We start from the raw sequence: 23,957 nt of genomic DNA on the forward strand, positions 1-23,957 counted from the left end.
AAAACATGTTTTCCTACCGATCTTCCTGGCAATAACAGCACCTAGTTATTATCTCATTGGTAATTATCACACTTGTCATCACTGAATCTCCTTTGGATAAGGTCCTCATAGATTTCGAGAGAATACTAGTCAAAGACTAGTACTAAAGAATCCCTTCCTGCCATTTCAAACAATGGGGAGGGCAGAGGAAGAGGCAGGATTTTCACTTTTCACCTGGAGAGTTGTAAGACAGCCTTTTAATCTGTGGGTTGGTGGAATGACATGGCATTTGTGTGAGGGCAAAAGATTCTAGTGAGGTTGGTTCTGAAGCTAACAGGCATGTTCTCGATGGAAGTAAAGGTGTGTGACTAGAAGGAACATTGGCCTCAGTATGCTGCTGATTATTGTGTCCATTCTCTCCTTTCTGCCACGTGTGATGTGCAAACATAACAACCGTTGCACCACCAATCATTCGCTCAGCATTCCACATGAATTCTATCAGCCTGGTGACTTTATAATTGGTGGACTTGCTTCTCATATCTTTGGCTCTTTTGCTAAAGAAGACTTCAGAGAAATCCTTATCACCCATCAAGTCGGTACTTTCTTGTAAGTAGTAATCAAGTACACATCAAGGAATCATTTGATTCTGATTCCCGAATGCTAACCATGCTTACTCAGAAACAAGCCCCCATGATTTCAGCGGGATTTCTTTTCCCCAGTGAAGAGAGGAATAAGAGTTAGGTGCAAAACTGAGGAGGAAGGGAAATGTTGATCTGAAACTGCTAGTAACATGAGATAGCTTGGACTTGCTGATCAGTTCTGTTCCCCCATTTCCTCCCTCTTCTTCACAATTCTCTTCCAGGCAGCGCTTCATTAGAGGAGCAAAGGTTTAGTCTTACTTGGAAATCTGAGCTTCCGCTGTGAAAGCCCTTCTTGAAATGAGGGGCTTCTGAATGCACTGAAGAGCCAAAGAAGTAAGAGAAGCAGAGTCCCCAAACAGGTGCAAACACCAGAGTCACTTTCAGATGACTTGTTTATTTAGCATTCATCCATATTAGACAGTGTTGGCTTTTTAATGAGCACTCATTCTGATTTGTTTGTGTGGAGCTTAAATAATGTGTGAAGCTTGCATTGTCCCACACTTTGCGCTGAATTTCCTCATAGGTGTTAGAATCACAACCCAAAACATTGGCAACCTGGAAGCACCCTCAGAGACGTAACCAACTGTTGAAAGCTTCCAGTACCCATCACCAGGCAGGAGGGAGATATAGGGGATGGGGGAGGTGACAGGATACTTCCCAAAGTGCAAGTGGTAGGATAGCTCTCTGGTTTCACTTTGAGTTCTTGAGAGAGGCTTGCTTTGACCCCAGAGTGTGTTATGGTGAGGGATGGGGAGAGAAATAGAAATTCCACCTCTTTCTATGCTCTCCACAGCACCATCCTGATTTCAGAGGTAAGGGTGCATGTTGGAGATAAAGTAAGGTGCCCTTCTCTGGTCTGAACATTAAAACAATCCTGAGAAGAGTTTTGGGTGAGGAATCTAACAAATGTAAACAAAGTATGCATAGGTCTGATGAGGTAAAGAGTGGCAGCCAATTTAGTAGATACTCTTGTAAGAGCAGCCACACCTAAGTATAGGAATAGGTTACCAAGGGGTAGGATGTTCTCCTCCAAGCCAGGCTATCACAAACTCACATAGCACCCCAGGTTGAAAATATGTCAAGTTGAAAATGTTTCACGGGTCTAGAAATGTTGGTTACTATCCTACCTCTCTCTCCTCATTTTCAAACGGATCTGAACCAACAAAAGAGTTCCCTGTTAAGATGATACAAAGCTCTTAAGGAGTAAAGGGGGGCATCCTAAGCAGTAGATAGTATTGGAGGAGCAGCAACAATTGCCTAGGAGCAATTTTCCAATGGCTTGCATATCTCTGTTATACATCATAAAATTATCCATTGCAGTATTATGCCTAAGAACTATCAGCATATTCTAGCTTTGGTGTTTGCGGTCAAGGAGATCAATGAGAACCCCACGATCTTGCCTAATATCACCTTGGGATTCCACATCTATGACAGTTACATCAATAATCGGATGACCTACCAGGCCATTCTGGACCTTATTTCCATGCATCCCAGATATGTACCCAACTACAGGTGCGGAATTGAAAAAAATCTGATGGCTGTCATTGGGGGACTTGACTTTGGAACATCCCTCTACATGGCAACCATATTGGGTGTCTACAAGATTCCCCAGGTAAAATACTGATTTGGGCACTTCACAGCTCACTTATTATTATCTTTCCTAACCAGTGTTCACCCAGTGTTTGCCATAGCTCAGCGCCGGCACCTCTCAGTTGGGCATCATTGCCATTCTATGAGAACAAGAGAGAAGTTCAAGGTGGGCTCCAGCACCTCTTTCTCTAGAAAAATAGCACTAGGTTTTGAAAATGTAATTTAATGGTAAGTCACTTTAGGAGGATTTCTCTATTTAAAGCATTTAGATATAAAAAATAGAAACAGCTTAATCCCCCCCCCCGAAGGTTGCCTTGTATCAGAAAGAAAACATTATTGGTGCCTGGTGAGCAGTAAATGGGTTGTGTGACCATAAGGTTGTCTCTGATGTCACCTTTTACACCTTCCATGAGGAGGATAGAGAGAATAGCCTCCACCAGGGCCGTCCCTACCATTGTACGAAGTGAACAACCATATCAGGCCGTTCTGATAAGGGGTCACATATCAGTGGTGGTTGAGACAAGACACATGACTCTAGTTCTGTAGGCTGCAGTTCAGCCATGGAAACGTCAGATGTTTCCAAACCAACCTCTCTCTATCCAGGCAAGCAAGAGGCAGTATTACTGTTCAGAGACACATACTGTACTAGCCAAGTACATGAACTGGAGGAGGGTGTGGCACAGGATGAGTGAGACATGTGTCCTGGGGGCAAGCTCTGTAGAGTATCCCGAGGGCAGCATAAGGCCCTGGGTGTGAGGTTACTTATCCTTCTACAATCCTGTGTCTATGACTCTTTCTTGGAAGTTGGAGCTATGTATCATCCAACCTCTCCTGGTTCTTATCTCGGGAAATGCAATTTTCTCTCCCACTCTTTTTGACAGAACAGACACCGCATATGAGTTCCTTCTACTACATCCATGAACCAATTTATATTTCTTCATTTCCTTTCAGCTCAGTTATGGCTCCTTTGCTCCACAGAACACGGACCAAAGCCGATCCACTCCTTTCTATCGGATGGTGCCCAGCGATGACCATCAGTACACTGGGATTGTTGAGTTACTTGTCCACTTTTCATGGACGTGGGTAGGATTACTTGCGGGCAATAATGAGAGTGGAGAGAAGTGTATGCAGGCGCTGCAACCTCTGCTTTCCAGTAAAAATATTTGCTTAGCCTTCTTAGAGAGAACTCCCCAAGCTAGTTATGCGTATAATAACCTTCCTTTACTGTATCTCCAAGTGAATCAAGTGATTGTGAAGAGCAAAGCCAGTGCTGTTATTTTATGTGGGAATTCTGCATCCATACTTGCCTTACAACCAATGTTAGCACAATGGGAAGGGGGAAATGTGGCTGGGACACCTATGAGGAAAGTGTGGATTCTGACTGCTCAGCTCGATTTCATAGGAACCACTTATCCAAAAAGATGGGATATGCAAGTCTTCCAAGGTTCCATCTCCTTTACAGTTCATTCCAATGAGGTGCAAAGATTCAGAGCCTTTCTTCAGCTCCTAAACCCCTTTGAGGAAAATGGAGATGGTTTTCTCAAGCAGTTCTGGACCCTGGTTTTTCACTGTTTATTTCCAAAGTCCAACATGGAGGAGAAGCCCAGTGGAAGCTGCAGTGGAGAGGAGAAGCTGGAGGATCTCCCTTCATCTGATTTTGAGATGAGCATGACTGCCCACAGCTACAGTGTCTATAATGCTGTCTATGCCATGGCACATGCTTTACATAACACATTGTTGCACAGGTCCAAGCAGAGGGCAGCGATGGAAGGAGAGATGCAGGAGCTTCCGAAGCTGCAATCTTGGCAGGTACTGGTTACCATTTGACATGGGTGGGATCATGACGTCCAGTCAGGCTGCTTCAACCTCGGCCTTCCAGATGTGTATAAAACCTTTGGTCCATCTCACAAATTGGTAAATCAAAATTTTCCCAGTAACCCAAACAGCCCAATCACTGCCAGTGGCCATCTAAACGATCCTGACCAGCAACAGAGGGGTGGCCTGTCAGACCCCACGGCAACAGGTGCTCTCCATGAAGGAGAATGTGCTTTGCCAATCTTTGATTGTTTACATGGGAATTAAAACTAGTTTCTATTTACAGAGTTATGTGGAAGAGAGCTTGGGTTGTTTGACCCTTTAAGTAGCTCCCTTTCCACTCCTATAAAAACTATGCAATGGACTCTCTTTTATATTTTAAACAGAGAATAACTTTTACTCAGTGTACTTGCACGGGTTAGATTAAATATACCAAACAGGCAGGTGTTCCTTATGTTACCAATACATCTTACATAGATTTGAATCTAAGACAAAAACTGCTACAGACTGACTAACTCTGAGACAGGAAGCAGCATAACAGAACATAACTGCTGCTCTGTTAAGACTGTTCATAACTGCCATAATCAAACCTAGCCAGCATTTTAAAAAGTAGAGACATCACCTTGCCAACAAAGGTCCGTATAGTAAAAGCTATGGTTTTCCCAGTAGTGATGTATGGAAGTGAGAGCTGGACCATAAAGAAGGCTGATCGCCGAAGAATTGACACTTTTGAATTATGGTGCTGGAGGAGACTCTTGAGAGTCCCATGGACTGCAAGAAGATCAAATGCATCTATTCTTAAGGAAATCAGCCCTGAGTGCTCACTGGAAGGACAGATCCTGAAGCTGAGGCTCCAATACTTTGGCCCCCTCATGAGAAGAGAAGACTCCCTGGAAAAGACCCTGATGCTGGGAAAGATGGAGGGCACAAGGAGAAGGGGAAGACAGAGGACGAGATGGTTAGAGAGTGTTTGTGAAGCTACAAACATGAGTCTGACCAAACTGTGGGTGGCAGTGGAAGACAGGAGTGCCTCGCGTGCTCTGGTCCAATCGGTCACGAAGAGTCGGACACGACTGAATGACTAAACAACAACAACTGCCATAATTGTACCAACTGAAATAATGATGTCTCGCACAGGACATCACAGAGTCCTCTAGCCCTTGTGAGCATTAAACCTTTCCTTAGCATTTTGGATGCTTTCATCTCACAGTTTAGGGGCTGGGGAGTGAGGTCCTCCATTGCTCTTTCCCTTTTACAAGCTCTCATCCCCTTACGCTGCTATTGTGGGCCTTTAAGACACTTATTGGTTAGTTGGAAAAGTCCTACCAAGCCAACAATTCCGGTGGCTTCTCCAATTGCTCTGTGGTTCTTCCGACCAGGGAGAGGGGAGGAAGGAGAGAGTTTTAGCCACCAGTGTTTCTTGTAGTGAAGTGGGCAACAATGAATTCAGTTCCTTTGATGATGAATTTGTTGTGCAAGACGGTCCAGAGTGGAATGGCAAGATGTTATTGAGACTTTTTGGGGCTACTGCATCTGTAATCAAAAGCTTCCACCCTGTGGCTTCAGCCCTTGTAATTGTTTCTTGTTCAGCAGGGAACTATGTGCTTTAGCTTATTTAAAAGCTGTATAAACCACCCTTCAAAAGATTTAAAGCTCTAGTCTGAGCTTTAAAATCCCTGTCATTTACAGGCAGACTCTGCCCCAAAGTGAGTTCAGTAAGGAGTGACATTCGGGCTTTAATTCAGTGCTCCTTTGTTTCCCTTTCAATGCAGCTTCACCCCTTTCTTAGGAGTGTCTCATTTAACAACAGTGCTGGACAAAAAGTATCTTTTGGTGAAAACAGGGAATTAGAAACGGGATTTGATATTACGAACTTGGCCACTTTCCCAAATAACTCCTATGTGAGAATCAAGGTTGGGAGGATAGATCTGGAGGCTCCCCCAGGAAAGCAATTTTCCATTCATGAGGACAAAATGGTGTGGCATAAAAGTTTTCTCCAGGTGAGGAATGACAGCAATGTCCATGAGATGTGGGTAAACAAGATATTATTGCATTGCAGATCATGAGTCTAGTGTGTTCCTATCAAAGTGTAGTACATATCTTGAAGCACATGTGGAACATGGACTCCTTATTTTGCTTTTGTTTTCTTTTAATAGAAGGTTAGGACCTGTTACCCGTTTGGGTTCAGCATTGTTTTGATCAAATCATAATGAGAAATTTGCATGTTTTCTAGGTCTTCATACTACACCCCTGATTGCTCCTTGTCTTTGGGAGGAAGATATGAAGAAAGCTTCTAAAAGGAGTCAGCTGAAGCCTCTTTTCAGTTGGGAAATGTGATAATAACACATTGTTCCAAATCCCAGAGAGGCTTCTAACCATGTTCAGACATGTGTGTTAGACTGCTCCTTACACCCCCCTACTCAGCACAGGAAGATCAGAGGGGGGACAAGTACACCAAGGATGTCTCTGGACATTGGGTGCAGGGCTGGTGAATATTCACCCACCCCTCAATTTGAGGAGGCTCAAAAGAAAGCCATTTAAAGCACCTCCCCACCCCCCCAATTGTGGACAGTGGTATTTTTCTCCCTGACTTGGTTCTAAGGAGATCATTCGCACCTCTTAGTGAATACTAAAATCCCACTGCGCATACAATACTGAGAATGCTTGGAATGACATGCGTTCCTAATTGTAGCTGAGATAACGGGAAGCAAAGATCCTATACAGCTGTATGTGCTAAACTGTTCCCATGCTTATTCCAATGGACAGGTTCCACCCCATTCTGTGTGTAGCCCAAGTTGCCCTCCTGGATCCAGAAAGAAAAAGAAGGAGGGGGAGAAATTCTGCTGCTATGATTGTGCTCCATGTCCCGAAGGAAGGATTGCTTCCCAGAAGGGTAAGAGACACAACTCTCCCCCCTTACCCCCCCACACTACAGTGGCCAGGCCATCCTGATCCAAATATCTCCACAGTTGACATACCAGATGAAGCTGGTAAGAGGCCCCAGTAGCTACACATGCTAGTTGGCTTGGGGTTCAAACACATTGCATTGTATCTGGTTTGTTGGGAAATACCTAAGATATTTGTAGTTACTCTTTAAGACATGATGAGTCTGCATCTAATCTTTTCTTTTTTTCCTCAGACATGAATGACTGTATTGGATGCTCAGAAGATCACTACCCAAACAAGGACCAAACACAATGCATTCCAAAGTCCATCAGCTTCTTGACTTTGGAAGAACCACTTGGGATGAGCTTAGCTTTTGGCTCCGTATTCTCCTCTTTGCTCACCATATTGTCCCTCGCCATCTTTATGAAGCATCAGGACACACCGATTGTCAGGGCCAATAATCGGGACCTCACCTACGTTCTCCTCCTGTCTCTCCTTCTCTGTTTTCTCTGTCCCCTCATCTTCCTCAGCCGACCAGACAGAGTGAGCTGCCTTGTCCGACAAATGGCTTTTGGTGTGGTTTTCACAGTGACTGTTTCTTGTGTGTTGGCTAAAACCGTCACCGTTGTTCTGGCATTCATGGCCACCAAACCAGGATCCAGAATGAGGAAGTGGGTGGGGAAAAGACTGGCAAGCGCCATTGTGTTGACTTGTACTCTTATCCAAGCTGGTATTTGCACTGTGTGGCTGGGAACCTCTCCCCCGTTCCCCCATTTTGACAAGCACTCTGTGACGGGAGAAATTATTCTGGAATGTGATGAAGGGTCAGCTGCCATGTTTTACTGTGTCCTGGGCTACATGGGCCTCCTGGCCATTGTCAGTTTTGTTGTAGCATTTTTAGCCAGGAAACTGCCTGACAGCTTTAATGAGGCCAAATTCATCACCTTCAGCATGTTGTTGTTTTGTAGTGTTTGGATCTCCTTTGTTCCGGTTTACCTGAGCTCCAAGGGAAAACACATGGTGGCTGTGGAGATCTTCTCCATCTTGGTCTCCAGTGCTGGTTTACTGGGTTCCATCTTTTTCCCCAAATGCTACGTTATCATATTGAGGCCTGATCTGAATGACAAACAGCAGTTAATAAAGAAGAAATAGCAAAGTACCCTGTTGTCACTCTTTTCTGTTACCCCAGAACATGGGTAATGATTTTGCTGCCGACTCCTTGATATAATTTCATTTTATTTGTTTATTGAACTTGCTATGTGCATAAAAAAATATCAGATGGTTCTCCCTCACCCGGAGATGTCGTCCTCACCTTTGGGAGCCCAAGGGCACAATTGGAAAACTGAGGAACTCTTGTGGACACAAAAAACCACCAATTTCAGAGAAGAAAGTGTGGAGATGCTCAGAAACTCCACCTGCATCCTTTCTTGTAACTTGAATCCACTGGTTTGGGTCCTACTCTCTGTAGGAGGAGAAAGGCTTGCTGCATCTTCCATGTGGCAGCCCTTGAGGTATCATATCTGGGTATCCTATATCTGGTACCCTACCTGGAAGCTGGGTATCATATCTCCTCTCAGTCTCTTTTTTCCAGGCTAAACATACCCAGCTCCCTCAACCATTGCTCATAAGGCTTGGTTTCCCACCCATCATCTTCCTAGTTGCCCTCCTGTACACATGTTCAGCACACATTTTACCTCGTGAAAATATAATGGGGGACTTTGCCAAAAGCCTGACTGAACTCAAAATATACTATGACCACAGCATTCTCCTGATCCACCACATTTGTAATGCCACAAAAAAGAAAAGAAATGAGATTGGTCTGGTATGACAACAACAGGCCCAGGACAGAACCCTTTGGCTCATCTGTGGCATCAAGAGATAATATCTCTATGCTATGAGGAGAAAATGAAAAGGAGGAAAATACCCCTCTTTCCAGAGAGAGTGAGATGCCACATATACCAATTCTGAGCTCAGAAGTGTACATGCAGCTCTCCCCCTTGTATGAAGAAGTAGTTGAAGAAGAGCCAGGACAGAAATTCCCTACCTCAAGTTTTGTTTTAAATTTTGCCTCCCTTACAGGCCTGTGGTTTGAAGTCTAGTGCTGCATCCTTGGAATCCGAGAGTCAGGGCCGAGCTCACAATACCCTTTGTGTCTCAAACTCTGCTCTTGAATGCACTTTCCTCTTCACAAAGCAGCATGTGAGAAAAGAGGGTATAGCTGAAATCCCAAGGGCCGTCTTTGCCCTGGGCACAGTTTTTTCCAAGGGCACGTTTTGCTCCTCACACCACCCAGGCCAGCCCAGTTCTGCTTTGCAAGTCTGATCCCACATCCCAGCCCCTCAAAGCAGCATGAGGTTGACAGGGTGTCAGGAGGATGGAATGGGCATGTGTCCTTCCTGCTGCGCCCTCCTCATGTCACCCACCCAGCCTGTCACAGATGTTTTAGTTGTGATCCCTGCATTGCAGGAGGTCTACCTTGATGACCTGTGATGGGCCCTTCCAATTCTTCAATTCTCTGTTTATTGAGCTGAATATTTAGGGGCCCTAAAAAGGCCTGTAGACAGGGCCCAACGGACCGTATGTCCATCATCACACTCATGCCTTGAAGTTACTCAGAGTCTGCTCACAATTGTTCCTTTCCAGCCAAATTCTACCAGTGGCTAGAATTCATCTTGGCCCCATGGGTTTACCTGCCCCATGCCTGGCCTTACATAACATCAGCTGATGGACATGTGAATGTGGTTTGGACCATGAGCCCAATGGAGAGGCTTGGTTGGCCTAACTGCTGCAGGTCAGAGGTCCTTGTTGATTCCCAGAGAGGAGCCTTCTCTACCTGTGTGGATTCTCTTGAGTGATTGACAACTTTTAGGGTTCTGGATTATGTAAGAAAGTACAGTGAGTAGAGAAAGCTACAGATGCTCTCTTCTGAGAACACAGTAGGTGATGAAACTGGCAGCAGGGATTCAATGGAGGAGAAGGGGCAACAGGCTTGTTCCTGCTCCCCCCTCATTACAATGCCTTGAAAACACTTGAAAAGGCTGCTGAGGGATTATTCTGTGTGGATCATTGTCTCTGCTACTTCCAATGGACCAGCTGAGGGAAAGGGATCATTATTCTCTCCCCTGTTATTATCAATTACATGGTAATAATCTGCATCTGATTAGACCTCCATAGACATCCAGGAATCCAGTCTAAAAAGAATTAAAACCCTCTCTGCCATCCCCAGCAAATGCTAAGGTGCTGCCGACTTGTTTAGTGAGCTTTCCCCTGGAGCTGGATCCTAGTCTTGGGAATTTAGCTGGTGCATTCGGAGAGTGCCATTTAAGGCAAGCTGCTGTACTGAGGCTGTTTCTAATGCCAATGCTGATTAGCTGTAAACAGGGAAATTTCTGTCTAGGAAAGTGTATTGTTCCTAGTATGGCAGTGTTGATGCTGTTAATCTTCTTGCTGCCTCAAATGGCGAATCTGTCAAATGTCAGTTGTAGCATCAGTCACCTCCATATCCCTCACAAGTACTATCAGCCAGGTGACCTTATCATTGGTGCACTTGCTTCTCACATCGTGTCTTCTGTTGACTATGAAACCTTCATACAATGGCCATCCATCCATCAGATTCTGAATTCATTGTAAGTATTGCAAATTTGCAATTCCCATATCATATTAATTCCTAAGTTACCATGTGGGCTCAGAAATACATACTATTTATTTTCGCTATGGGGATTTATAACTTATAGGGATATGGCTAGCGGCAGGGGGTGCAGAAAACATGGGTGTCATAATCTAGAGAGCCCAGCATTCTGATGTCAACAGGAAATGGGTGAATGGTCAGTAGGAATCATTGGTCTACCTAGCTCAGGACTGTCTACACAGAGTAGCAGTGGCTCTCCAGGATTTGAGACAGGAGCCTGCCCTAGCCCCACCTGTATGCTAAGCAGATGCTCTACCATTGGGTTTTACAGAATATTTAAAGAAAATGTACACAGAGTAATAGTCAAAACATTACAGGCAACAGAAGGTTGCCTGGTACCGGGGGCAATAGCTTCATTTATGCATGGGAAACTGAGGTGGGGTTCCAGAAACCTGCAAAAGGGCAACAAACTACAAGAAGGACGCAGCTGGAGGGAATGACTCCTAGTTTCATTTGTCTCTACACAAAGGCACAGAGAATGGGAAACAAGCAAGATGAATTGGAGCTTTTAATACAGGATGACAAATAAGACCTATGACCTAGAAGGCGAGTAGGCATTGCCTCAGGGTTCAAGATTTCTTTAACAGATTGTAGGATTGGGTTAAAAAATAAATTTGAAAAGGGACAAATGTAAGGTACTGCACTTAGGCAGGAAGTACAAACTTCGCAAATATAAGTTGAAGGACACCTGGCTTACTAGGATCTCGCCATTTTAGTGGAACTCTAGCTTCACTTGAGTGAACAGTGTGATGCAGTTTTTTGTGTGCGTGTGTTTAAACCAAATTCGTTATTGCTTTAATTAAATCTGCCTGTAAGCTGCCTTGTTGTTCCCTAGCACAGAAAGACATGGAACCTAAGTTTCTTTAAACAGATGGTACACAGCAAAAATGGTACACAGCAATACGCTTTGATGTCTAACTCTCATTATAGTGTTGTACCAAAACACTATCAGCAAATTCTGGCCTTGGTGTTTGCAGTCAAGGAAATCAACAAGAATTCCAATCTATTACCTAATGTCACATTAGGATTCCACATCTTTGATAGTTACTTCAGTGAAAGGATGACCTACTGGGCCACTTTGGAGCTGCTCTCTACACACTACAGATTCGTACCCAACTACCAGTGTGACAAACAGAAATATCTGATGGCCGTCATTGGGGGACTTGACTTTGAGGTTTCCCTCCACATGGCAGCCATGTTAGGTGTCTACAAGATTCCCCAGGTAAGAGTCAAACATGGTGACTCATTCTTCTTTCCTCTGTCCTGTTGAGAAAAGTTGTGCATTCCATCATAGCCCTCTTGACAATTTCAAATTGTATTCAATAAAAGCTTTCATCCGTCTTCATCCATTTCCCAACGTGTGTATATTCTTCAGAAGGTAGGAATGGAACATTTTGAAGATACAGTTGTACACACCTACTCTATGTATGTGAACAGCTTGGTCTGCTGGCCTCAGGTAGACCCCAACCAGGATGAATTATGGAGGCTCATCAGTCGCTTGTACATTACCTTAATTGATTTGACCTGGATAATTTGGGGCTGTCAGGGGTGCCGTCAATAGGTCACCGGCTATCTACCTAGTGAAATCAAAGGAGCAGAGAGAGCTTTTCAGTGGTTTCATTTTAATCCGCAGGAAGACAGAAAGACGTGAAAGTATGCTCTCACCCTTGAGCTAATATTGCTCAGATTGCAACTCTGCACCGACCATTTCTTCCTAGAAATCAGACGCCTCCTGCTGCCTATGGTGGCTGCTAAGAACAATTCTCTTTTGGGTTCTGCAGAGCGTGTCTTGAACTTGTGGAAGGAGGGGGCTCTGACAAACTCTCTTGAGAGAGAATGTCACTTGGCTGCTGTACCGTTTCTAAGAAATCTGACTCCTGTCTTTGTTCATTGCTACCTTGCTCTGGTTCTTCATCACTTATTATTTGTTATTTATTGAGTTCGGTCTCTTCCAATAAATCTCCTTGGACAGATTTATTGTTTAATGGCGCCTGGCACGTTTCCTCTGCACGGGCCTCTGTAGGTCGTAAAATCATCAGCAGAATTAGCGTAGCATCATGCGTGTGATAAGGGATGAACCTCGAGACGTCAGCTCCTGTTTCTCAAGTTCTTTAATGTTCCGAAAACACATATATACACAGATCGGCATCCATCGGAGTGTAGCTGCATTTTCCCAGCTCCTCTCCTCCCTAAGCTGGGCAGTTCAACTAACTGCTTTCGATTTCCCCAGGACACAGACAGCATAGCAGGCAGTTTACGTCACATCCTTCTTGGCAAGCTCTTCCCCTCAGCTCCGAGGCACAGCAGATTAACTCTTTACTGCTCTCAACATTATTTCCCAGGTCCTTTTTCCTTCTTGGGTGTGACCCATCTCAAACCACCACACCATACTCTCCCCCCTTCCTTCTTTCTGGAAGGTTCTTGGGGTGCTGCTCTCCACCACTCCTCCTCATCTGCCCATTCCCTGACAGGCTTACTAAGACAGCGGGTCCAAAGCACAATGGTTTAGTCATTGCTATCCACACATAACCAATGTTTCTACTGCATTAATGGGAATTAAGTATCCATTTCCTTCTAGCTCACTTATGGCTCCTTTGCCCCAGAGGATGCTGGTCAAAGCCAATCCACTTCCTTCTACCGGATGGTGCCCAATGAAGCCCATCAGTACACTGGGATTGTTGAGTTACTTCTGCACTTTGGATGGACGTGGGTTGGGTTGCTCGCTGTGGATAGTGAGAGTGGAGAGAAATTTATGGAAATCCTGCATACTCGGCTTTTTCAGAGAGGTATTTGCTTGGCCTTTGCAGAGAGAACTCCAAAAGGCTCATATTTTGAAGAGTATTATGACATGATTCCCCAGTGGCTCCAAGCCTATCTTGCTATTGCAGAAAGCAAAGCCAATGCTGTCGTTGTCTATGGAGAAGCCAAGTCCTTTTTTTTTTTGCAACTATGGCTAGCGGCAGGGGGTGCAGAAAACATGACATCTATGGAGAAGGTATGGATTATGACTGCTCAATTGGATTTCTCAGCAGTGGCCTTTCAAATGAGCCAGAGTATGCAACCATTTCATGGCTCCATCTGCTTCACAGTGCACTCAAAGGAGGTGCAAGGATTCAAGACCCTTCTTCGCTCCCTCAATCCTTTCATGGCAGGTGAAGATGGTTTTCTTCAGCAGTTCTGGCTGCAGACATTCTATTGTTTCTTTTCCAAATCCAGTACTGAGTTCAGTGAACCCTGCACTGGACAGGAGAAGCTGGACAGCCTGCCCTCGTCTGGCTTTGAGATGAGCATGACTGGCCACAGCTACAGCATCTACAATGCTGTCTATGTTGTGGCACATGCTCTACATGATGCCAGGTACAGATCCAGGGCAAAAGACAGAGGAATTGTGAGAAAATGGAGATTGCAGCTTCACAAATTGCAGCCTTGGGAGGTAATGGCTCTTTTGTTGTTGTTGTATATCTTTTAATTATTATTTCATTTTATATTGTTGATAAAGCAAAGATAACACAATTTTAACAACAGACAAAAATTGAAAGATGAAAAATAGGCAGGTAGGATGTGTAGTTGCACGTGAGTTAAATAAAGACTTTAAAGTCCCAATTAAGTGCAATTTTATCAGATCAGCAAGCATAGTTCCAGATTTGCCAGGTTTGTGGGGGGTTGTTTTGAAAACGTTGGTTCTGCTGTATATGCCAAATCATATGAAATGTGTCTAGTCCTTGTCAAAATCTCAAATTATTTGTGATTATCTTTGTTATAGCTATATTCCAGAGTGAGTGGTACAAAGGGGCCCACATCAGATTTTTGGGCTGTGTTTTATTAAGTTGCAATTACTATGAATGCTGCCACTTTAATCTTGCCTTTTTTTTTGGCAACATATTTTCAATGGTATCATCAGAAATACACAGTGACATTCATGTTGGACAACAAACCATCTTTTTATAGTTATATTTATCTTTTCTGAGCATTTCTGAGAAAACCGGATACAACCCACTCACCTGAGCTTCAGCTCTTCAAAACAGCTAGGTGTGATATTGTAAATGGCAATTTGTATCTCAACTAGAGTCTTAACAGGAACATCTTTTTTGCCTGTTTCTCCCTCAGTCTAACCCTCTCCCCATTTTCCTGTTCTTTCATTTATACCCTTTCTGCATTGAACTTCATGGATGTTTGCATGATGATTTTAAGCTTTGAAATACATATACAGTGTGGCTTAGTCCTATACGGAGGAATCTACAGAGGAAAGAGAGATCAAAATTTACAGTTATTATTGCTATTGTTATTATTTTGTACTTATATGAAATCTTGTCTACTGCCTTGGAAGAGGCAATGGCACTTTAAAAGGCAATGCTGAACATAAGATAAGTTTGAGTTTTAAACAATTGTCCTTTTCCTGCCATCTCAATGCAGCTCCACCCATTTCTTAGGAGTGTCTCATTTAACAACAGTGCGGGAGAAGAAGTGTCTTTTAGTGAGAACAGGGAATTAGAAGCTGGATTCGATATTACCAACTTGGTCACTTTCCCAAATAACTCCTTCATCAGAATGAAGGTTGGATGGATGAATTTGGATGCTCCCCCAGGAAAAGAGTTTTCCATCAATGAAGACAAAATGGTGTGGCACAGGAGTTTTCACCAGGTGGGGCATGATTTCAGGAAATTGCAACTCCAGTGTGTCCTAAATGTGATGTTTGCATCTTGGAAGCCTAGCGGAGACATGGATCCTGTATTTCCCCCCACTTGTTTATGAAAACCTCTATGAATGTTGTGGGGCTCTGATGCCCTGATGCAGGCCAGGACATAGTTCATTATTATATGCTTGTTTGCTTATTGCATTTTTAGTCCACCTTTCCTTTGCCTACTTCCCATTTTATCCTAACAACCAACAACCCTGTAAGGTAGTGTAGACTGAGAGCAGCAGTGACTGGTCCAAGGTCACCCAATGAGTTTCATGGCCAAGTGGGGATTTGAACCCTGGTCTTCCACTTCCCTGTCTAGCACATTCTTTAAAGATTTCTAGGCCAGCAGAGTGTGACCTAAGCTTAACCTCCAACCAACTTCTTTGGGGAGAAAGAAAAGGGAGCTGAGCCTGGAGACAGAAGGTTGGCAGTTCGATTCCCAGTGACAAGGTGAGCTCCCATTGTTCGGTCCCTGCTCCTGCCAACCTAGCAGTTCAAAAGCATGCCAAAGTGCAAGTAGATAAATAGGTACTGCTCCAGCGGGAAGGTAAACAGCATTTCGAAGCGCTGCTCTGGTATGCCAGAAGCGGCTTAGTCATGCTGGCCACATGACCATGTACGCCAGCTCCCTCAGCCAATAAAGCAAGATGAGCGCCGCTACCCCAGAGTCACCCATGACTGGACATAATAGTCAGGGGTCCCTTTACCCTAACTTGTGTTGGCCCAGTGCATTTAGTCTGGGGTTCTCAGTCCCCAACATTTGTGTTTCTTCAGCTGGAAAAACTGAAGGAACCTGAAAGTGTATACAGTAGCTGCTTATTTAAATCACTTAGGATGTCAAAACATCCTTTCAACTCTACTTTAAACCCTTTTGAATTTTATAAGAAATGTATTTTTCCAAATAATAGTATTACTGTTCATGTGAACTCCCTCCCTCCCTTTGATTTTTGATCTTCTGACTCATTAGATGCCATTAAAGGCTGTTGACAGCTCATTGCTTTCAAATTTCTCTTAATATTCAGCAGGCCATTTCTCCCATCCACTTGATCCCTTGCAGCCCAGAAAATGGTGTTCAGATTCTCCAAATGTCCATTATTCCCCCTGTGCTAAACATTTCCTAATGGTTAATTAAAATTCACAGGTGCCACCCCTCTCTCAATGCAACAAAAATTGCCCTTCTGGTACTAGGAGAAAAAAGAAGGAAGGGGAGAAATTCTGCTGCTATGACTGTGCTCCGTGTTCAGAAGGCAAGATTTCATACCAGAAAGGTAGGAGACATCAGGTAGCTTTCAGATAACTCAGATTCCCTGTGAAGGGTCTGTGGCAGAGTGAAAGGTGTCACAGTTGTTGCTATTGATGTAGTTCTGATTTCCATGGTGATTGAAGTTCACAGACTTGGAGCTCTTCATTGCAACCAGCTGATGGCCCAGCAACGAGGCCCAGCATTTTCAAAGAAGTGCTTTGCAAGCCCAAATGATCAGATGGTGGTTGGGGTTTACAAAGCACACTGTTACCTGCCCTACACCTAACATCAGAGATGACATCAGATATAGGGCCAGTAGGTGTAATTTGCTAAAATGGCCCCATGGGTCAGAGGTTTTCTATCAGTAGATTACCTGGGTGGTGATGGAGATGAGTTGCAGCGGTGCACCTGCAAAGCACAGGCCTCCTGCTGTCCAGACCCACCCCCTTACTGTCCAGGCAAGAGACTATGAGATCATTGTCTGGGGGAGGGGGGTCCAAAGCTCTTTCTCCCCATGCTAGTCACTCCTGTGTCTGAAAAGGATTGTCTCTTGCACATCCAGCTGGTAAGTCCCATACTGCCAGGAGGATGCATACCTACTCTCAAGTTGCACCCTTAAAGGGAATCCTTTCTTCTTTTCAGACATGAATGACTGTGTCGGATGCTCAGAAGATCACTATCCAAACAGGAACCAAACACAATGCATTCCAAAGTCCATCAGCTTCTTGACTTTGGAAGAACCGCTTGGGATGAGCTTAGCTTTTGGCTCTGCATTCTCCTCTTTGCTGACCATATTCTCCCTCGCCATCTTTATGAAGCATCAGGACACACCGATTGTCAGGGCCAATAATCGGGACCTCACCTACGTTCTCCTCCTGTCTCTCCTTCTCTGTTTTCTCTGCCCCTTCATCTTCCTCAGCCGACCAGACAGAGTGACCTGCCTTGTCCGACAAATGGCTTTTGGTGTGGTTTTCACAGTGACTGTTTCTTGTGTGTTGGCCAAAACCATTACTGTTGTTCTGGCATTCATGGCCACCAAACCAGGATCCAGAATGAGGAAATGGGTGGGGAAAAGACTGGCAAGCGCCATTGTGTTGACTTGTACTATTATCCAAGCTGGTATTTGCACTGTGTGGCTGGGAACCTCTCCCCCGTTCCCCCAGTTTGACAAGCACTCTGTGACGGGAGAAATTATTCTGGAATGTAATGAAGGGTCAGCTGCCATGTTTTACTGTGTCCTGGGCTACATGGGCCTCCTGGCCACTGTCAGTTTTGTTGTAGCATTTTTAGCCAGGAAACTGCCTGACAGCTTTAATGAGGCCAAATTCATCACCTTCAGCATGTTGTTATTTTGTAGTGTTTGGATCTCCTTTGTTCCGGTCTATCTGAGCTCCAAGGGCAAACACATGGTGGCTGTGGAGATCTTCTCCATCTTGGTCTCCAGTGCTGGTTTACTGGGTTCCATCTTTTTCCCCAAATGCTACATTATCATATTGAGGCCTGATCTGAATGACAAACAGCAGTTAATAAAGAAGAAATAGCAAAGTACCCTGTTGTCACTCTTTTCTGTTACCCCAGAACATGGGTAATGATTTTTCTGCCGACTCCTTGATATAATTTCATTTTATTTGTTTATTGAACTTCTTATGTGCATTAAAAAAAAATCAGATGGTTCTCCCCCACCCTGAGACGTGGTCCCCACCTTTGGGAGCCCAAGGGCGCAATTGGAAAACTGAGGAACTCTTGTGGACACAACAAACCACCAATTTCACAGAAGAAAGTGTGGAGATGCCCAGAAACTCCACCTCCATCCTTTCTTGTAACTTGAATCCATTGGTTTGGGTCCTACTCTCTGTAGCAGGAGAAAAGCTTGCTGCATCTTCCATGTGACAGCCCTTGAGATATTTGAAGGTGGGTATCATATCTCCCCTCTGTCTACTTTTTCCAGGCTAAACATACCCAGCTCCCTCAACCGTTGCTCATAAGGCTTGGTTTCCCACCCATCATCTTCCTGGGTGCCCTCCTCTGCACATGAAAATATAATGGGGGACTTTGCCAAAAGCCTGACTGAACTCAAAATAGACTATGACCACAGCATTCTCCTGATCCACCACATTTGTAATGCCACAAAAAAGAAAAGAAATGAGATTGGTCTGGTATGACAACAACAGGCCCAGGACAGAACCCTTTGGCATCTCTGTGGCATCAAGAGATAATATCCCTTTGCTATGAGGAGAAAATAAAAAGGAGGAAAATACCCCTTTTCCCAGAGAGAGTGAGAGATGCCACATATACCAATTCTGAGCTCAGAATTGTACATGCAGCTCTCTTTGTGAATGAAGAAGTACTTACAGAAGAGCCAGGAGATAAATTCCCTACCTCAAGTTTTGTTTTAAATTTTGCCTCCCTTAGAGGCCTGTGGTCTGAAGTCTAGCGCTGCATCCTTGGAATCACAGAGTCGGGGCCGAGCTCACAATACCCTTTGTGTCTCAAGCTCTGCTCTTGAATGCACTTTCCCCTTCACAAAGCAGCATGTGAGAAAAGAGGGTTTAGCTGAAATCACAAGGACAGTCTTTGCCCTGGGCACAGTTTTTTTCGGGTCATGTTTTGCTCCTCACACCACCCCTGCCAGCCCTCTTCTCCTTTCAAGTCCGATCCCACATCCCAGCCCCTCAAAGCAGCGTGGGGCTGGCAGGGCGTCAGGACGATGTAATGGGCATGTGCCCTTCCTGCTGCATCCTCCTCATGTCACCACCCAGCCCGTTACGGATGCTTTAGTTGTGACGCCTGCATTCCAGGGGGTCGAGCTTGATAAGCTTTGGGTGCTCCTTTCAATTCATTTTTTTGTTTATTTAGGTGAATATATATAGGGGCCCTAAAAAGGCCTGCAGACAGGACCCAACGGACCATATGTCCATCATCACACTCATGCCTTGAAGTCACTCAGAGTGTGCTCACAATTGTTCCTTTCCAGTCAAATTCTACCAGTGGCTAGAATTCATCTTGGCCCCATGGGTTTACCTGCCCCATGCCTGGCCTCACATAACATCAGCTGATGGACATGTGAATGTGGTTTGGACCATGAGCCCAATGGAGAGGCTTGGTTGGCCTAACTGCTGCAGGTCAGAGGTCCTTGTTTATTCCCAGCAAGGAGCTTTCTGTTCTGGATTGTGTAAGAAAGTACAGTGAGTAGAGAAAACTGCAGAGGCTCTCTTCTGAGAACACAGTAGGTGATGAAACTGGCAGCAGGGATGCAATGGAGGGGAAGGGGCAACAGGCTTGTTCCTGCTCCCCCCTCATTACAATGCCTTGAAAACACTTGAAGGAGGCTGCTGAGGGATTATTCTGTGTGGATCATTGTCTCTGCTACTTCCAATGGACCAGCTGAGGCAAAGGGATCATTATTCTCTACCCTGTTATTATCAATTACATGGTAATAATCAGCTTCTGATTAGACGTCCATAGACTTCCAGAATGCAGTCTAAAAAGAATTAAAACCCTCTCTGCCATCCCCAGCAAATGCTAAGGTGCTGCTGACTCATTTAGTGAGCTTTCCCCTGGAGTTGGATCGTAAGTCTTGGGAATTTAGCTGGTGCATTCGGAGAGTCCCATTGAAGGCAAGCTGCTGTACTGAGGCTGTTTCTTATGCCAATGCTGATAAGCTGTAAACAGGGAAATCTCTGTCTAGGAAAGTGTATTGTTCCTAGTATGGCATGTTGATGCTGTTAATCTTCTCGCTGCCTCAAATGGCGAATCTGTCAAATGCCAGTCGGAGCATCAGTCACCTCCATATCCCTCACAAGTACTATCAGCCAGGTGACCTTATCATTGGTGCACTTACTTCTCACATCCTGTCCTCTGTTGATTATGAAACCTTCATAGAATGGCCATCCATCCATCATATTCTTAATCCATTGTAAGTATTTCAATTTTTCAATTCCCATGTCATATTAATTCCTAAGTTACCATGTGGGCTTAGAAATACATACTATTTATTTTCGCTATGGGGATTTATAACTTATAGGGAGGGGTGCAAAATATGTCCTCACCGAACATAGGATCAATCTTAGACTTAACCCTCCCCACCACCTGAATTTTAACATCTAAAATGATCAAGACAGAATAAATTTTTCATCAAGCCTGTAGGAACGAGGTGGATTGTCTAGGATCCAGCGTGGAAGCAAAGAAAGAGCAGTCTTCCAGTGAGATATGACATTATGTTCTGGGTGGTGTGTTTCTCACCCCCAAGCTCCTGCACCCCACTTTCCAGAGCAGTGCTTAAGGGAGAGGAGGAGCCATAATCACAACCAGTCACATGGGTGTCATAATCTAGAGCAGTGTTCCCCAACCTTGGGCCTCCAGCTGTTTTTGGACTACAACTCCCATCATCCCTTGCTAGCAAGACCAGTGGTCAAGGATGATGGGAATTGTAGTTCAAAAACAGCTGGAGGCCCAAGGTTGGGGAACACTGATCTAGAGAGCCCAGCATTCTGATGTCAAGAGGAAATGGGTGAATGTCCAGTAGGAACCATTGGTCGACCTAGCTCAGGACTGTCTACACAGAGTAGCAGTGGCTCCCCAGGATTTCAGACAGGGGTCTGCCCCAGCTCCACCTGTGTGCTAAGCAGATGCTCTACCATTGGGTTTTACAGAATCTTCAAAGAAAAGGTACACAGAGTAATTGTCAAAACATTACAGGCAACAGAAGGTTGGCTGCTATCGGGGGCAATAGCTTCTTTGATGCATGGGAAACTGAGGTGGGGTTCCAGAAACCTGCAAAAGGGCAACAAACTACAAGAAGGATGCAGCTGGAGAGAATGATTCCTAGTTTCAGTTGTCTCTACACAAAGGCACAGAGAATGGGAAACAAGCAAGATGAATTGGAGCTTTTAATACAGGATGGCAAATAAGACCTATGGCCTAGAAGGCGAGTAGGCATTGCCTCAGGGTTCAAGATTTCTTTAACAGATTGGAGGATTGGGTTAACAAATAAATTTGAAAAGGGACAAATGTAAGGTACTGCACTTAGGAAGGAAGCACAAACTTTGCAAATATCAGCTGATGGACATCTGGCTTACTAGGATCTCGCCATCTTAGTGGAATTCAAGCTTCACTTGAGTGAACAGTGTGATGCAGTTTTTGGTGTGTGTGTATTTAAAACAAATTCTTTATTGGTTTAATTAAATCTGCCTGTAAGCTGCCTTGTTGCTCCCTAGCAGAGAAAGACATGGAACATAAGTTTCCTTAAACAGATTGACAAAAAATGGTACACAGCAAAACGCTTTCATGTCCAACTCTCATTGCAGTGTTGTACCAAAATACTATCAGCAAATTCTGGCCTTGGTGTTTGCAGTCAAGGAAATCAACAAGAATTCCAATCTATTACCTAATGTCACATTAGGATTCCACATCTTTGATAGTTACTTCAGTGAAAGGATGACCTACTGGGCCACTTTGGAGCTGCTCTCTACACACTACAGATTCATACCCAACTACCAGTGTGACAAACAGAAATATCTGATGGCCGTCATTGGGGGACTTGACTTTGAGGTTTCCCTCCACATGGCAGCCATCTTAGGTGTCTGCAAGATTCCCCAGGTAAGAGTTAAACATGGCGACTTCCCCTTATTATTCTTTCCTCTGTCCAGTTTAGAAAAGTTTTGCATTCCATAATAGCCCTCTTGACAATTTCAAATTGTATTCAATAAAAGCTTTCATCCGTCTTCATCCATTTCCCAACCTTTGCATGTCCTTCAGAGGGTATGAATGGAGCATTTTGCAGATGCAGTTGAACACACCTAGTCTATGTATGCGAACAGCTTGGTCTGCCGGCCTCAGGTAGACTCCAACCAGGATTGCGGAGGCTGCTCGTCATTCGCTTGCACATTACCTCAAATAATTTGACCTGGACAGTTTGGGGCTGTCACTGCTGCTGTCAACAGCTCACTGGTTATCTACCGAATGAAATCAAAGACGCAGAGAAAACTTTTATATTCTTTTACCTTAATCCACAGGAAGACATGAAAGTACACTCTCACTCTTGAGCTGCCACCAAACCAGCCATTGCTTCCTAGATATCAGACGCCTCCTGCTGCCTATGGTGGCTGCTAAGACCAATTTTCTTTTGGGTTTTGCAGAGCATGTCTGGTCCTTCTGGAAGGAGGGGGCTCTGACAAATTCTCATGAGAGAGAATGTCACTTGGCTGCTGTACTGTTTCTAAGAAATCTGACTCCTGTCTTTGTTCATTGCTACCTTGCTCTGGTTCTTCATCACTTATTATTTCCCAGGTCCTTTTTCCTTCTTGGGTGTGACCCATCTCAAACCAACACACCATACTCTCCCCCCTTCCATCTTTCTGGAAGGTTTTTGGGCTGCTGCTCTCCACCACTCCTCCTCATCTGCACATCCCACGAAGGGCTTACTAAGACAGCGGGTCCAAAGCACAATGGTTTCATCATTGCTATCCACACATAACCAATGTTTCTACTGCATTAATGGGAATTAAGTGTCCGTTTCCTTCTAGCTCCCTTATGGCTCCTTTGCCCCGGAGGATGCTGGTCAAAGCCAATCCAGTTCCTTCTACCGGATGGTGCCCAATGAAGCCCATCAGTACACTGGGATTGTTGAGTTACTTCTGCACTTTGGATGGACGTGGGTTGGGTTGCTCGCTGCGGATAGTGAGAGTGGAGAGAAGTTTATGGAAATCCTGCAAACTCTGCTTTTCCAGAGAGGCATTTGCTTGGCCTTTTCAGAGAGAACTTCAAAAGGCTCATATTTTGAAGAGTATTATGACAGGATCAGCCAGTGGCTCCAAGCCTATCTTGCTATTGCGGAAAGCAAAGCCAATGCTGTCATTGTCTATGGAGAAGCCAAGTCCATGTTTTATTTGCAAATATTGCTAGCTGCAGGGGGTGCAGAAAACATGACATCTATGGCGAAGGTATGGATTATGACTGCTCAACTGGATTTCTCAGCAGTGGCCTTTCAAACGAGCCAGAGTATGCAACCATTTCATGGCTCCATATGTGTCACAGTGCACTCAAAGGAGGTGCAAGGATTCAAGACCCTTCTTTGCTCCCTCAATCCTTTCATGGCAGGTGAAGATGGTTTTCTTCAGCAGTTCTGGCTGCAGACATTCTATTGTTTCTTTTCCAAATCCAGTACTGAGTTCAGTCAACCCTGCACTGGACAGGAGAAGCTGGACAGCCTCCCCTCGTCTGGCTTTGAGATGAGCATGACTGGCCACAGCTACAGCATCTACAATGCTGTCTATGTTGTGGCACATGCCCTACATGATGCCAGGTACAGATCCAGGGCAAAAGACAGAGGAATTGTGAGAAGATGGAGACCGCAGCTTCAGAAATTGCAGCCTTGGCAGGTAATGGCTCTTTTGTTGTTGTATATTTTTTAATTATTATTTCATTTTATATTGT

At 44.6% G+C, this 23,957-nt stretch overlaps 2 protein-coding genes across 2 annotated transcripts; both read left to right on the forward strand.

Moving 5' to 3' along the window:
• The first annotated feature begins 37 nt into the window (after positions 1 to 37).
• On the forward strand, positions 38 to 18,068 carry LOC310661754 (vomeronasal type-2 receptor 26-like). Its single transcript, XM_083408143.1, has 6 exons — positions 38 to 585; positions 1,941 to 2,232; positions 13,178 to 14,032; positions 15,013 to 15,240; positions 16,422 to 16,548; positions 17,166 to 18,068. Exons 1-6 carry the CDS (start codon positions 371 to 373, stop codon positions 18,062 to 18,064), a joined length of 2,616 nt encoding a protein of 871 aa, XP_083264269.1. The 5' UTR covers positions 38 to 370; the 3' UTR covers positions 18,065 to 18,068.
• Positions 3,156 to 8,063, forward strand: LOC310661762 (vomeronasal type-2 receptor 26-like; the record flags this gene model as incomplete). Its single annotated transcript, XM_083408168.1, has 4 exons — positions 3,156 to 4,019; positions 5,798 to 6,025; positions 6,792 to 6,918; positions 7,165 to 8,063. Exons 1-4 carry the CDS (start codon positions 3,225 to 3,227, stop codon positions 8,061 to 8,063), a joined length of 2,049 nt encoding a protein of 682 aa, XP_083264294.1. The 5' UTR covers positions 3,156 to 3,224.
• Positions 18,069 to 23,957: the final 5,889 nt, after the last annotated feature.

The sequence above is a fragment of the Podarcis tiliguerta genome, assembly GCF_965153285.1.
Source record: "Podarcis tiliguerta genome assembly, chromosome: 13".
In the NCBI taxonomy this organism is placed as follows: domain Eukaryota; kingdom Metazoa; phylum Chordata; class Lepidosauria; order Squamata; family Lacertidae; genus Podarcis; species Podarcis tiliguerta.